The sequence below is a fragment of the Staurois parvus genome, unplaced genomic scaffold, assembly GCF_062004578.1.
Source record: "Staurois parvus isolate SC_StPar_1 unplaced genomic scaffold, SC_StPar_1.0 ptg000631l, whole genome shotgun sequence".
In the NCBI taxonomy this organism is placed as follows: Eukaryota; Metazoa; Chordata; class Amphibia; order Anura; family Ranidae; genus Staurois; species Staurois parvus.
This window is the reverse complement of record NW_028318427.1, coordinates 622,540-638,134: the sequence shown is the minus strand read 5'-3', so window position 1 is coordinate 638,134 and position 15,595 is coordinate 622,540. Positions and strand designations below refer to the sequence as shown.

The 15,595-nt window shown below is 44.3% G+C and overlaps 1 protein-coding gene across 1 annotated transcript in view; it reads left to right on the top strand.

Annotated features, from left to right (window-relative positions):
- Positions 1-493: 493 nt before the first annotated feature.
- LOC149449320 (carnitine O-acetyltransferase-like) overlaps positions 494-15,595 on the top strand; it is a 54,348-nt gene continuing 39,246 nt past the window's right edge. Inside the window, exons 1-2 of the mRNA XM_089693398.1 lie at positions 494-649; positions 6,527-6,757. Coding sequence (XP_089549524.1) covers positions 605-649; positions 6,527-6,757 — 276 coding nt within the window. The 5' untranslated portion in view covers positions 494-604. The remainder of the gene's footprint in view (positions 650-6,526; positions 6,758-15,595) is intronic.

Below are 15,595 nucleotides of genomic sequence, written 5' to 3'. Positions count from 1 at the left end.
TGTAAACACGTGTCAAACGCACGCCAATGCGCTTGCAAAAACGCACGGTTTCCGGTGTGAACGGGCCCTGAACATGAAAGACAGAAGCTGAATGGTAGCCGTGCATGGCCGCAGATTCTGTCAGCTTCCATTTTGATAAGCGCAAGCAATGCTTGCAAATGTCCATAAGGGTCCACCTATCCCTGGCTGCAGACGTTAGCGCGCAAAAGAAACGCCCATTGTCGCATGACAACGCACTTTCCTAAAGTTACAATAAATAACGCCCTGCACACGCATGGATCTAAATGGGCCTTTAGGCTGATCTGTTTGTTATGTGTATGGTTTGTATTCTAGTGTTTTCTGAACACATGAACATCTGTGGGATGTATTGTCACTATGGTCACCCTGGAAGTTCTGGATATGGAGGACGCGGCCCCCCCTCTATGCTCCTCCACACGTATACAAACTCTGAACACGTGGGACTCCACCCGGCAGCAGGAAGTGTGGCTGTGTCCCTCCCATGACACCCAGGCCCTTCCCTCCTCCAGCAATACTTCCAGGCGTACTCCACTACCCCCAGGGGTAGCTGTCTGTGTTCAGGAGGGGAGGGGGGGCAGCTGGCATCATGCTCCGAAATCTGATGTACTACGCAGCCCCACTCAGGGCCACGGTGAGAATCCAGCAAGGTTTCCTCATTGCTTTTTATTTTGCTTTAAACACCCATCTGCAGAGCATTGCAACTTTTATCCCCCCCCTCCTACTACTGAAGAGCAGAGCATTGCACCCAGCCATCTGCCGCGGCGGCACGTCACTTCAGATTAGCTGGGTGCTTGGCTTTGATGTGCTGCAGAGCATTCATGGGAGGTGTGATGGTCTGCAGCCTGTGCAAAGTTTGCACGCAGGCGCTGTGCAGCGTTCAGGCCCTCAGCGAATCCAGCAACTCAGCGTGCGATGGTATATGAGCTCCTAGCAACCAATCAGATCCAAACTTGCTAGCTTACAAAGCTGGGCTTTGGTTGCCATGGGTTACAGCATCCCATTGCCTTTCCTGCTGTGTTATTTACTAACCAGGCTGTGGTTGCTATCGGTTACAGCATCCCGTTGCCTTGTCCGCTGTTTCATTGAATAACATGGCTCTGGTTGCCATTGGTTACAGCATTCCGTTGCCTTGTCTGCTGTGTTATTTGCTAACCTGGCACTGGTTGCTATTGGTTACAGCGCCCATTGCCTTTACTGCTGTTATTTACTAACCTGGCTCTGGTTGCTATTGGTTACAGCACACATTGCCTTGTCTGCTGTGTTATTTACTAACCTGGCTCTGGTTGCTATTGGTTACAGCGCCCATTGCCTTTACTGCTATTTACTAACCTGGCTCTGGTTGCTATTGGTTACAGCGCCCATTGCCTTTACTGCTATTTACTAACCTGGCTCTGGTTGCTATTGGTTACAGCGCACATTGCCTTGTCTGCTGTGTTATTTACTAACCTGGCTCCGGTTCCTATTGGTTACAGCGCCCATTGCCTTTACTGCTGTGTTATTTACTAACCTGGCTCTGGTTGCTATTGGTTACAGCACACATTGCCTTTACTGCTGTGTTATTTACTAACCTGGCTTCGGTTCCTATTGGTTACAGCACACATTGCCTTTACTGCTGTGTTATTTACTAACCTGGCTCTGGTTGCTATTGGTTACAGCGCCCATTGCCTTTACTGCTTTGTTATTCAGTAACCTGAAAGGGGATGGAATGCACAATAAGATTTCTGGGCAACCTACAGCACCCAAAGGCATGCTGGTATTTGTAGTTCTGCTGATTTGGGCCTGCTCCCTAGAAGGATGCCCTGGGGGCTTGCATTAGTTTAGTAATATAATTTCAAAAATTGTTTCCATCGTTTCAAATCTGCAACTTTCGTCAAAATAATACCTGTTGATGCTGCCATAGGGAGCCTGAAAGTGGAATTCCAGTCAATAGCTAACTAAAGCCGGCCATACAGAGGCCGAGTTCCCAAATAATTTTCTTTCGAAAATCTTTTCTAAGACTTTTCATTCGAATTTCGCACCATTAGTGGGTCACAGAAACAAATTTCGTTCGACCATCGAATTTGAGTGATCGGCCATGTTGGAAAATTTTTGAAAAATGATCGAATTTCAAATCAATGATGGGAAAATTTGTGCGAGAAATATAAACGAAAAAGAAATGAGCGTGAGCTGTGACCTGGAAAGAAAAGACAATTCTTTGCCAAGGATATTATTTTCTGTAACAACATGAGGTGAAATTGAAGGCTTGGTGGTTGATTTTCGAAATCAATGGTGGCATGATTGGGTTACAAAACACAAAATTTCCAATTTTCTAAAGAAAATTTGTTTGGAATTCGACCCATGTATGGCCTGCATAAGGCTAAACCTACTCCCATCCCTATTCTAAATCTATTCTGAAGCTGCTCCGGTCTGGTGTCCAGTGGCAGCTTGTGTGTGCAGGGCTTCTGCTAGAAACCATGTGGCCCCATACAGCCAACCTAACAGGGCCCCCTCGAAAAATTAAAAACAGTTTACTTTGCTTCAGTTATGAATGATCACAGTGATGATTGGTACCAATCACTTGTGTTCATTCAGGAAAGGAAGGGGCTGGTGTATGTGACATATTTACTAGACCTTTCCCCCCACTCTGCATCCTTAAGGATCCTTTTGCGTGACTGCAGCTTCCGTGGGGAGGAGAGGAGGGAAGCCAGCAGCACTGAAAGGGTGGAGGCACACAGGGAAAATGGCAGTCGTTTATAATACATGGAAAACTGGCATTAAAAAAAAAGAAAACCTTGCAGTGGGCCCTCCTAGTGGTGTATTTTGGTTTTGTACTGCCCTAGGCAACACTTAATGAGAGAGAGAATGAATATTGATGGAATAGTATAAGACAGTATCCAAGGGCAGGTAAATGCCCCACCTACCTGTTTGGCTCACCATCCACCTTGGCTAACATTCAGCCAGTCACTCATGAATCCTCCCTGCCTGGTTTCGTCCCCGTTCTCACCTGGATCTCCCAGCTGCGTAGATGATATGCCCAAAAAAAGACACAAAGGAAATTCCGATTTATTTATTTATTAGCAGCCGGTGCTCCCTATCCCCAACACATACCCAGGGAGTGTCTCCAAGGATGGGATGAGTGGCCCAAATCAAACCTACCAGATCCCATGTACACCCTGCGATGGACACCAATGCCCTCCTGCCTGGTGCGGCCTTCCTCCGCTTGATTTGTCACCCCCCACTCCATGCTGCGGCTCTAACACCGGTCTCGGGATGTATGATAGAGATGCCACTGCTGCTGGGGGGGGCGCAACCCCCCCCCCAAAAAAAAAATGCCTACCAAGGAAAATTCCTTGTTTACCTTGGGGTAAATATCCTCTTGGGCCCACCTGCACTGCAAGGGTTAAATACTCATTAAGTCTAGAGGTCCAGGAATAGATCTCATTCCTCCGATGTCATGACGTTTAATGGAAGACCGGCAGTCCTGCATTGTATGTGAGGATGGTGAAGGCCATCCATGGCTGCCAGGGTGAGGAGTGTGTTGACTAGTGTGAACCAGGGCTTACTCTATCCAAAAAAAATGTTTTGCCTTTATTTCTACTTTAGCCCCGATTCACACGAGAATGCGGTGCGGGATACCCAAACCACCATGTGATCCAGATGCAGTGCGTTTCCAAAAGTAGCGCATACACTACTCTGGTGCAATTTGAGCTCATTCACAATGAATAGGCTCAAATCGCACCATAGTGAATTGCATGTAAATTGCACAGCAGTGCGGTGCTCACTCCTATGCGATTCATAAGGTGAACCCTGACTTTGACCTGCTGCTGAGTTGTTTCCAGCTGCTTTCGTATTCACGTTGACTAATGCAGGTCATACATGGTTCGAACTCCGAACTATTTTTCGGCCAAAAATCGAAAATGTCGTTCGCTCGGTAATCCGATGGTGCCATCAATGATTTTGAAAATCGGCCAACCAAGTCATAAAGTTCACCCCATATAACAGGCGAAACTTCTGTTCCTTCCAGGTCACGGCTCATGCGCATATTCTTTTCGAAAAATGATCGTACGATTTGACCATCATTGAGTCGAACACCAGTCGTTTTCCACAAATTTTCCAACATGCCTGATCACCGAAAAGAAATGGAACCTGAAAATCGGCTGGTGCCATTGACACACCACAGAGCGAAAATTGGCCAATTATTCTTGGGTCCGAAAAATCGGTCGAATTTTGACCCATGTATGGCCAGCCTTAGACCTCATGCACACAGAGCATTTTTGCAGCCACTTTTAGGGGCATCAGGCATTTTGTTTTTTTTTTTACACTGCTTCCAAACAGCCCTCCATGTTATCCTATGTGTCCATACACACAGACTTTTAGTAGCTGTAGCATTTAAAAGCAGGAAAAAAAACCCAGGGCCAGTGTGTCTAGGAGTTTTGACAGAAAAAACAGTTGACGCGTCTACACGTGGCAGAGGCACCTAAATACTAGACGCATTTGGCGAGTGTTAATTTATTCTGACCACTAAATTGAATTAATGCCCAAACGCTTGTAAACGCGCCTAAATGCTTGTAAAAGTATCTAAAGCTTCAAGCGTTTTTTTCTGCAAAAACAATACTGCCTGGAGGACGGCTTCTAAGAGAGGTTTTGTTTTGGTTTTTTAATGTCCTATGTGCATGAGGCCTTATAAGAAAAAGAGCAACTGTTTAGACGCAAACAAAAGCCTGTATATTCTGGAATTTGTAGTTCATTCTATCTGGTGGAGGGACAGCAGGCAGTCATGCCAGATTATTTACACAGGCGATATTATGATATGTTCCTGAGTAGCAGTGCCATGACCAAACGCTGTGAGAGCCAATCACTTCTCTACATTCTCACGGGAGACTTCTGAGGGACGCTGGTGAAGAAAACCGAACATAATTCAGCCGCATTCAGCACCTGTCCCCATAATTACATTGTTCAGTACAGTACTCTCCCCTCCCGCTGAGCGTTCCGAACACAGTGCACAGCAAAACTACCTGGGAAAGAACAAAAACGCCCATGTGCCAACCACAACATACCAGCTGCTGCGGTTCAGTCTGGTCATAATGTAGCAGTATATGGATAATGTGTCGCGTGTGGTATTTTTTTCTCTTTTCAGCTGATTCTGTGTATCTATTTGCAGCATTTATAAAACGGTGTCACCAGTCATACGCTTCAATTTGCACTTTGTGTCTGTCTTCTCTGGTCTGGTGAATGCTGATATTTCCAAATTGTAGTTTCCCACTGGATTTAGAAGTATTTGCCTGGATCAGATTGTGCGCTAGACACTAGTGCTCAACCTACATGAGGGCCAAGGGTAGTCACTTGTAGCCCTTTGGTTCCTTTTGTGCCTCCTTCAGGCCCCCTCAGTCAGTAGTGAGAGCATTGATTTGTGGAGGGAGTGTAATAGCAATGATCTGTCGCAGTCTCATGTAAAATGTCACCAGTCTCTGTCTCCTGTGGCATGTCCCCAGTCTCCAACCGCTCCTACAGCATGTCCCCCGGCGGCTGGCCCATGGCCCGCAGCATGTCCCCCGGCGGCTGGCCCATGGCCCGCAGCATGTCTCCCGGCGGCTGGCCCATGGCCCGCAGCATGTCTCCCGGCGGCTGGCCCATGGCCCGCAGCATGTCTCCCGGCGGCTGGCCCATGGCCCGCAGCATGTCTCCCGGCGGCTGGCCCATGGCCCGCAGCATGTCTCCCGGCGGCTGGCCCATGGCCCGCAGCATGTCTCCCGGCGGCTGGCCCATGGCCCGCAGCATGTCTCCCGGCGGCTGGCCCATGGCCCGCAGCATGTCTCCCGGCGGCTGGCCCATGGCCCGCAGCATGTCCCCCGGCGGCTGGCCCATGGCCCGCAGCATGTCCCCCGGCGGCTGGCCCATGGCCCGCAGCATGTCCCCCGGCGGCTGGCCCATGGCCCGCAGCATGTCCCCCGGCGGCTGGCCCATGGCCCGCAGCATGTCCCCCGGCGGCTGGCCCATGGCCCGCAGCATGTCCCCCGGCGGCTGGCCCATGGCCCGCAGCATGTCCCCCGACTTTCACCATCTCCTGTAGTAAGTCAGAAATCTTATGTAGCATCATATACTGTATATTAAATATTACATGTGGCCCCTTGATAAAGTTCTTTTTTAAAAGCTGGCAAGAGTCAAAATGCCTGTTTTTAAAAAACAAAAATCCAAAAACGAAATGCCAAATTGTCATCCAGAGTAACCATTTACTGGTATCCCATATTGGTACAAAACACCAAATTTTCAAGACTACACAGGTCTTGAAAATAAGTCGCATCTCTACTCTGTCACTATGATAAGGAGGGTCAATGAACCCTCAAACTGTTGGTGTTGTGTTCTGATTTGGGACTTCCAAATCCTCTGAAAATTGTTCATCTCAGGTGTGAATAGGGGCTCACTGTATAGTAGTGCTCATCTTTCTGAGACCGTCTGGATAAGGATATCTTGTGCTCTTTAACTCCTGACATCTTCAAATTCATCTAATTCTTGCTCTCCTCCCCACCAGGTCTTCCTCCATTCTCTCCGCAGGTATAGCTCTCCCACTTCACTCCCACGACAGCCGGTCCCCGATCTGCAGAAAACCCTGTCCCGCTACCTACGCTCTCTCCAGCCTCTGGTCAGTGATGAGGAGCTGGCGAGTACCCGGGAGCTTGTAGAAGAGTTCCTGCGGCCTGGAGGACAGGGAGAAGAGCTCGAGAGGCAACTGCATCGGAGGGCTGAGCGCACTGACAACTGGGTGAGACCACAGGAGCTTATGGCTTGGCAATCAGAAGGCTGGGGGAGGAGAGGGGAAGCAAAACTTTGACAGCCACTTTAAATTATAGTCACCCACCAGCTGAATGAGTACCAGTTCTATGATTTCAGGTGGAGAAGAACAAAACTGTGCACGTGGAAGATGCTTGAAGTATGTGAGCATATCACAACAGCACTCCACACCAGACAAAAGCTGCAAAAAATTTGCAATTCTGCTCCAAAAAATACTCAATTAGAAAAAGGAGAGACCCCCTGACACTGGGGCTTAGAAGGCACTAGAAGTATTAAAAAAGTACACATTTTGTCAAAAAAGGTAATAACACAAAAACAAGCAAAACAATACATCATACAGAGTCATAATAAAGCATCACAATCAGAAAATGAAATTGCATAAGGATACCTAGTATGACTGTTTGACTGGTCATAAAAGATACAAATTGGTATCATCATAGATGCAACAAAGCTGCAGAGATACTAATCTAATTGTTCCAACGCATTTCAGAGTGATTCCACTCCTTCCTCAGGGAAAAGAGAACTCTGCATATGGGTGACATCATCTACAAGATTAAACATATTTGTTTGGAACATGTCTCATATCCGTAACAACGTATAATACCTTGTAATCAGTAGATATACTTACAGTATATGAAAATGCAAAGTGGATAATTAGTGAAAAGACATAAATGCTTCAGAAATGTTGCCTCATAAAGCTGCGGGCCGAACGAACCGGGACAGCAGAACCCCCCACAAAAGGCCTTGAATCACAAGGGCATCCCAGGTCACTGCCATAGATGACTATATGAGTAATTGAAAACATGCTATATATCACACTAAGGTGTCATATTCGTTTGTAAAACAGGGGCCCACCATAAAGTGTATAGACCTCCAAGTCAGCACACACCACCTCAAAGTTGTATTTGGTGGAAATTCGTAAGAGACACCCCCAAAGAAAAGGGGGAGGAGGTTCAAGTTGCTACGGCCACACCACGAAAAACTGCAATGAATGACTATAAACGTAAGTCATAAACACACGTACTGTGTCCAACAGCATATGTTATTTAAAAGACATGAACAACCCACCATAAAATATCTCAATGTCCAAAGCTGATTCTATATCCTCTTCATGTTGACACAGTGAGTAAAGTAAAGTGCTTCAAGGCGAATATGCCCAATTGGAACTATAGATTACTACGGCCACACCACAGAACGTTGCAAAAAATAGCTACCGTATTTTTCGCCGTATAAGACGCACTTTTTCTTCCCCAAAACTGGGGGGGAAAAGTTGGTGCGTCTTATACGACGAATAGAGAGAGAATCCGTCAGGCGCGGCCACGGCCGTAGGAAAGGCCGCGGCTTTGGCCTATCTCTGGAGCGGTCGGCCATCTTAGTACACCCGGCGGTGCGCGCTGACCTCATCACCCCCTCTGCTCGTGGATCAGCCCTGGAGACCGGAACGGCGCGGGAACATGGCGAGAGGAACGCGCGGAGCAAAGGTAAGTGAATTGACACAATATGGGGAATGAATTACTATAGGGGGGATGAATTACTATAGGGGGGGATGAATTTCTAATTGGGGCATGAATTACTATATGGGGGATTGAATTACTATGGGGGATGAATTACTATGGGGGATGAATTACTATATGGGGGATGAATTACTATGGGGGATGAATTACTATGGGAGATGAATTACTATGGGGGATGAATTGCTATATGGGGGATGAATTGCTATATGGGGGATGAATTACTATATGGGGGATGAATTACTATATGGGGGATGCATTACTATGGGGGATGAATTACTATATGTATTGGGTTCAGAATATTTTTTTTTCTAGATTTTCCTCCTTTAAAATTGGGTGCGTCTTATATTCCGGAGCGTCTTATATGGCGAAAAATACGGTCTATGTAAACAAGTCATAAGACCACATACTATGTCCGACAGCATATAGAGAGAAATGGAAAACATAGAAACCCATCATAGAGTGTTAAAAATCAAGATTCTGCATTTCCTCTTTGTATTCGCACAATAAACATAATGTAATGCGGGGCTTCAAGGACAAATATGTCCAAAAAAAGGATACAAATCACTACGACCACACCACAGGGCAGTGTGTGTGTGTGAGATAGGAACACAGAATGTGTCCACCAACTTATAATAATGGATGAAAAACACACCATGAAATGTGTCAGTATCCAGGTCTTATTGTATTAGTATTAACACAGTAAATATATCGGGTTTAAAACACAAATATGTCACATTCCACCATTAATCCCATCAATGTAACTATAATGGGGAAAAAAGGACTATATAAATATATAGATCTACTTAAAGATTTCACCACAAGCCCGTTAGGTCCCAAGGATAGAAAAAAGTGCCCAAAAGAAGGAAACCAAGAAAGGCTTACCAAACAGCCCTGGATATAGTGCTTTCACATGTATGCAGTACCCTAAAAAGGGCTAACCAACATGGCCGCAATGTGGCTTACCAAAACCCATAGGGATACTGCTCTCCAACCTACACAAAAAAGGAAAGAAACCTGCAGCGTGTCAAAGACCGTGTGTGTCAGCTCACAGAGAACGAGGATTATCAGAGAACAGGAGAGCGGCTCCCTGTGATATAGGAGCCTAATTAGAGCAGTGATGGCGTCCAGCTGTGCCACAGGGATCCAAGATGGCAAGACGCCGGACCCATGCTACAAAAGCATGGACGTCACTGGGAACCGCCACCCGGAACGTCGGTGCGTGACATCACCCCACCCTGACTGCGGAATGATGCCCCGCATCGGCAGACCGCCTCCAGCTGTTGCAAAACTACAAGTCCCATCATGCTTCTGCCTTTGGGAGTCATGCTTGTAGCTGTCAATCTTGCAAAGCCTCATGGGACTTGTAGTTTGGCAACAGCTGGAGGGCGGCCAGTTTGACATCCGTGATCTAGAGCAAAATAAAGCAAAGTGCTGTACAATTAACAATAACATGCATATTGTAATATTAATACAGGCCAAGTGAAATACATGGATATTGAAAACTGGGATACAGCACAAATATATGGGGTATATGCCTTATAACAATATAGTCCCAAAAGAGACATTGTAGGACAAATAGGAGACATGAAATATAATTCACTTTTCCATGCCTCCAGATGTAAAACCTTGTAAAAAGGGACAAAAATTGACTTATTCATTCAGACTGGGGGGGGGGGGGGGTAGCTTGTAGATGGAAAATCCACCAAAGTTCTAACTGCAACAACAGTTTGATCTAGTCACCCCCCTACGTCCTGGATGTACCCGGTCTAGGATAAGAAATTTTATTTTGGGGAAAATGTCCATTATGTACATTCAGAGCATGACATCCAAAAGGTAACTCAGGATCGCCTGTACACATGCTTTTAATGTGTCTATATGCACATCTCCAGAATTCCAACATAGTCTTCCCCACATAGAAACAACCACATTCACAAGATAACAGATATATTACCCCAGCGGTATGACAGCTTGGGTTTGCACAAAGCCGCATCGGGTAGTTTGCATTGTACTTCCGTGTGCAAATACTTGAAGTAAGTGCAATTACCACAACAGAAAGTACCCTTTAATTTGCACAGATCTTTTGCCGAGTCGCCATGATATTCACTACATGTGATAGGTCTCTAATGGATGTCGCTCTCCTGAAGGTAATCTGAAGAGTAGAAGATACAAATTTCCCTATTAGTGCATCTATCGTTAATAGGTGCCAATACTTTTGGATCACATTCTTAATTTGATTGTGCTGATTAGAGAATTTCATGATGATTCTAGTTTGGTTGTCTGATACTATTTTGTTCTGGTTTTTGTATAAAAGATCACTCCTACTTTTACTGTAGGTGCGTTTTTATAGGCTTTTTTTTTTAAACATGATTTTGTATATCCCCTCTCCAGCAATCTATCATGAAGTACATCAGCCTTCATTTTGAAGGCTTGCTCCTCAGAGAAATTTCTTCTCTTTAAATATTGACTTTATCGGATGGACGAGATTAAAGCCTTAGGATGGAAACTAGTAGCATGCAGTATGATATTACCCGCTGTAGGTTTGCGATACAGTTTTCTAGCCAGACTGCCATCAATATTGACCAAAAGGGTTCTTCTCTTTTCCCCGAGGAAGGAGTGGATTCACTCTGAAATGCGTTGGAACAATTATATTAGTATCTCTGCAGCTTTGTTACATCTATGATGATACCAATTTATATATTTTTATGACCAGTCAAACACAGTCATACTGGGTATCCTTATCATGTACTTTCATTTTCTGATTGTGATACTTTATTATGACTCTGTATGATGTTTTGTATGTTTTTGTGTTATCACCTTTTTTGACAAATAAAATTTGTACTTCTTTTTTTTAATACTTCTAGTACTTTCTAAGCCTTTATAGTCCCAGTGTCAGGGGGGTCTCTCCTTTTTTCCAATTGTTATATTGAGGATGTTGGCTTCTAATCAGGAATGTTTCCCTTCTTTTCCAAAAATGCTTAAAAACGTTTTAAAAAAAACTTGAAAAAATGCTTGAAAACGTAAAAAAGGTGTGAATGTAGCCATAAGAATAAGTTCACCTTTGGAAAATGTTACACCTGTATTTTGGTGTAACATGTTCCATTAACTGCAACACTCCCCCTCCTGTGACAGCAGGTGGGGATCCTCTCCCTGCATCTGCTGTCTCACTTCAAAATTGGTGCAGCTACTCAGGGCTCAGCCTGCACAGCCACATCATTCATTCACAGGAATCCATGAATGAGCAAACTGCAAGTCCCGCCTGCAACTGTGCAGACAGCTTGTGCTGTAGTTCTCAGTGAACTATGGGGGACTGATGAACACCTTCGTAGTTCGTTTACAAGCTCTGCAGCTTTGTAACTGACAGCTTGTACAGAGGAACAGGCAGAACGCTGCAGGGCTTGTCTGAAGGAGCCTGACATTGCACCCATGATCCTCTGGTTGCGGGGGCAATGCTCTGCAAGGTACTTTGAAAAAATAATAAACACACAATTTTTTTCATGCAAAAATATATGCATTTATTATTTTTTTCACAAAGGTGAACTTAAGCTGGCCATACATGGATTTAAATTTAGCTGGTTCAGCCTTGACCGACCAACTTTTGACCCATTTATGGCTGTTCCTGTTCGACAGAAGTCGATCTAATGAATGACTTCTGTCACACAGGGCTGTTGGAAAACATTCATTCAGTAAGCAGCTGCAATTCACTGGCTGATCTAGAAAAAAACTTCTACATTATACAGTTTTCTTGAGAATTTTGCTTTAGATTTACCAAAAAACATATCATATGAGGTCAAACCTAAACAACACTTTCAATTGTATCCAATTAGGCAGGCTCTTGCACTACATAGTTGAAGGTAAATCTAAAGGAAATTGGGCAGAAAATTGTAGTTAATGGCCAGCCTTAGGGACCCATTCACACATGTGATTAGGGCAAGACGGTGGATTTCTGCGGAAAGAATCAGCAGATTCCTGCAGCTGGAATCACAGAAGTATGTGAACAGCTACAGCAATTCAGCCTGTGCAAATGAATGACAGACCAACAGAGGCCATGTCTGTCCACCGCACAAATGGAGCAATTAGCTGCAGTTAGGGACAGATGATCACCCCTGGATGCAGATCGTTTGTGTCCAACGGTGATCATTTGTCACTAGGTAATTGCTGCATGTGCGATTACATGCAAAAGATGCAGATGTTGTCAGCCTGTCATTGCTTTGTACAGGCTGAATGACTGCAGTTATTTACATTCACACCTGTGATTCTAGCTGCTGGAATCAACTGATTCTTTCTGCATTTTTTATTTTTTTTTTGCAAGCTGCTTTAATTGGGGGGCAACTGTGCTCACTCTGCTGTCTCTTCCTATGTGCGTGTTCATTCTCAACATCTATGTATTGTATGCAGCAGAGCCTGATTTACTAAATTGTGAGCTGAGCTAAAGTGATCCTGTGTTTACTTCAAACATCCAGTAATGTACAATGGAAACTTGGTTTTTAAATTCTCCTGAACATGATTACATATCAGATTTTTTTTTTTGTACAAGTCTGGCGCCGTTGACTTCGAAAGCATATATGGAGCCAAGCGTCTAACATAAGTGAGCTTCTGAAATCTCAGATTACATATGGACGCTAAAATTATGTATTTAAAAAAGGATGGCCTATAAAGAAGCTTTGAAAGGCATTGCTCTGCGAATGTAACATGACTTGATTAGAGGAGACAAAATCCATAGATGAGTAAATAGAGCAACCTTTCTCAGCATTTTAATCCCAGAGGAACCCTTGAAATACTTTCTTAGGGAACCCCAGCTATAATTATATCTACAGCTCAAGTACTGGACAGTAATTTGTAGATAAAATAAATTAATAACAATAAATGTACCATTTTTAACACCCCCTGCTCTATAGGATAAAATAATTTTTAGTGATAATCTCAAAATTAAAATGAAATATGTATGAAATGAAAAAAATGCCAGAAAAGAAACACAGACCAACTCCCTTACATTGATGGTTGATGGAGAAATGCCTCCCTACATTGGTGTTCAGTGATGGGTCCCATTACACTGGTTGTCAGTCGAGAAGTGACTCCTTTCATTTTGGTCGGTGAGAGATGTGCCTTCTTAGACCTAAATGCAGTGGGAGGAAAAATGCCCCTTGCATTAGAAATCATTTGAAAGATTGTATAATTTTATTGGGTGTCAGTGGTAAGAATGTCCCTTACATTGGTGGTCACTGAGAAGAAATCCTTTTTCAGTGGACATCTGTGGGAAGTTTACCCCTTACTTTTGAGGTCAGTACCATTTAATTTGGTCAGTGGGAAGAATTACCCTTTTAGTGATGATCAGTGGGAATAATGACCCTTACAGTGGTGTTCAGTCGGAATGATGACCATTATGGTAGTGGTCAGTGGTTGGAATGACCCTTTTTGTGTTGGTCATTGAGAAAAATGCCCATTGTGGTGGGCAGTGGGAGGAATGTCTCTTACAGTGGTGGTCAGTAGGAAAAAGTTACTTACAGTGGTGATCAGATGGAAGAATGTCCCTTTCAGTGGAGGTCAGTGAGAAGAATGCCCTTTATTGGAGGTCACTTGAGAGAATGTATCATTTCATTGGATGTCAATGGGAAGAATGTCCCTTTTTAGTGGTGTTCAGGGAGAAGAAGAGAGAGGATAATCCTCACGACGGCGGTCACTGGAAAGGATAATCCTCACGACGGCGGTCAGTGGAAAGGATAATCCTCACGACGGCGGTCAGTGGAAAGGATAATCCTCACGACGGCGGTCAGTGGAAAGGATAATCCTCACGACGGCGGTCAGTGGAAAGGATAATCCTCACGACGGCGGTCAGTGGAAAGGATAATCCTCACGACGGCGGTCACTGGAAAGGATAATCCTCACGACGGCGGTCACTGGAAAGGATAATCCTCACGACGGCGGTCAGTGCAAAAATCTACCAGTTCATTGGATGTCATTGGGAAGAATGCCATTCTAAAAGACAAGAAAATATTGTTGGATCTGTCAAGTGGCATTCGTCCTAGATAAGAGGTCAATCAGCCACAGTTCAAGAAAACCCTAGTAACCTCTGGAGGAACCTTGGTTAGCAATGGCTAAACTAGAAGAAGAAAGAAGGGGAATTATGAAATCTCACAAAGAGAATAGTGAAGGAAAGGAAAGACAGGAAGAGAGAAGGGAAAGGAACAGAATGTCCCATGGAGTTGCCTATGATCCCTGCCTTGAGGAGCTAATATAACTGTTGGCTGGAAGTTTTGTGTATCTATATGGAAAGTTTTTTGTGTTTAATAGGGAAGTGTTAGAACATATTTTCCAAATGCAGCCTATACCCCTGTTGAGGAGATGTTTGTCAGATTTGAAAGAAAACTTGTCCAAACTGAAACAAAAACTTTGGTTACAAATACATTATAAGGGCTTTAGACATACTCAAATCACTTATGATTGGATGTTTGAGGCAAAGAAAGGAACACATTGCTTCTCACTTTAGTAAATTACCCCCAGAATGTACCTTTTTAAAATGGGTAAACTTTTCCAGCCTAAGCAAAACCTCCGTTTCACTCTAAATAGCATTTTACAGCCGAGCCTGTCAATGTTTGGATTAATCTTATGATGTAATGGTAAATTCACCAGTTTGTTGTCCAGATACAAATCTCCGAACTCCTTTTGCAGCTTTTTGTTACAGAATTGGGGATTTAAACCAAATATTCTAGATTTGCTGATCCTCTACTGCTGAGTGATGGCAGCATTAAAGGATACCTCTGCTGGGCTGAATAGTTGCATTGCTGACCTCCTAAAAACGCTGGTTACCTGGCTAGCTCTGGCCTCTATACAGTCACTGATCTGTAACAAGCATGCAAATTAGAAAATTAAAGCGTGGCCAGAACTCCTGATCTGCCTACATGTTAAAGGTCGATGACCGATACTGAAGCCACTGGACCAGCATATCATCCAGGCAATAAACATTTTCAAAGGGAGAGATCAGCAATTGCACCTTTCATGCTTCCTCAATCCAGGTTTCCTTTAGGGCCCCTTTACATCATTTTGAATCACAACCCGGTGTATGAAGGCAACTCCCCTGTGGTAGTGCATTGAGTTGCATGGTATTACATAAAAGTCAGGTCCAATTCTGATGACATTTTAGTGTGCTGGCAGTCATTACTTTTAATGGGTTGTCTTTACACACCGCATGTCAATGCATGACATAATGCTCCATAAAATTGGAAATGGGCCTCTTTATGTTAAAAACTGAAGTAATTTTTGCATTGTTATTAATATTCACCAGCAGTGGGTTCTTGTTT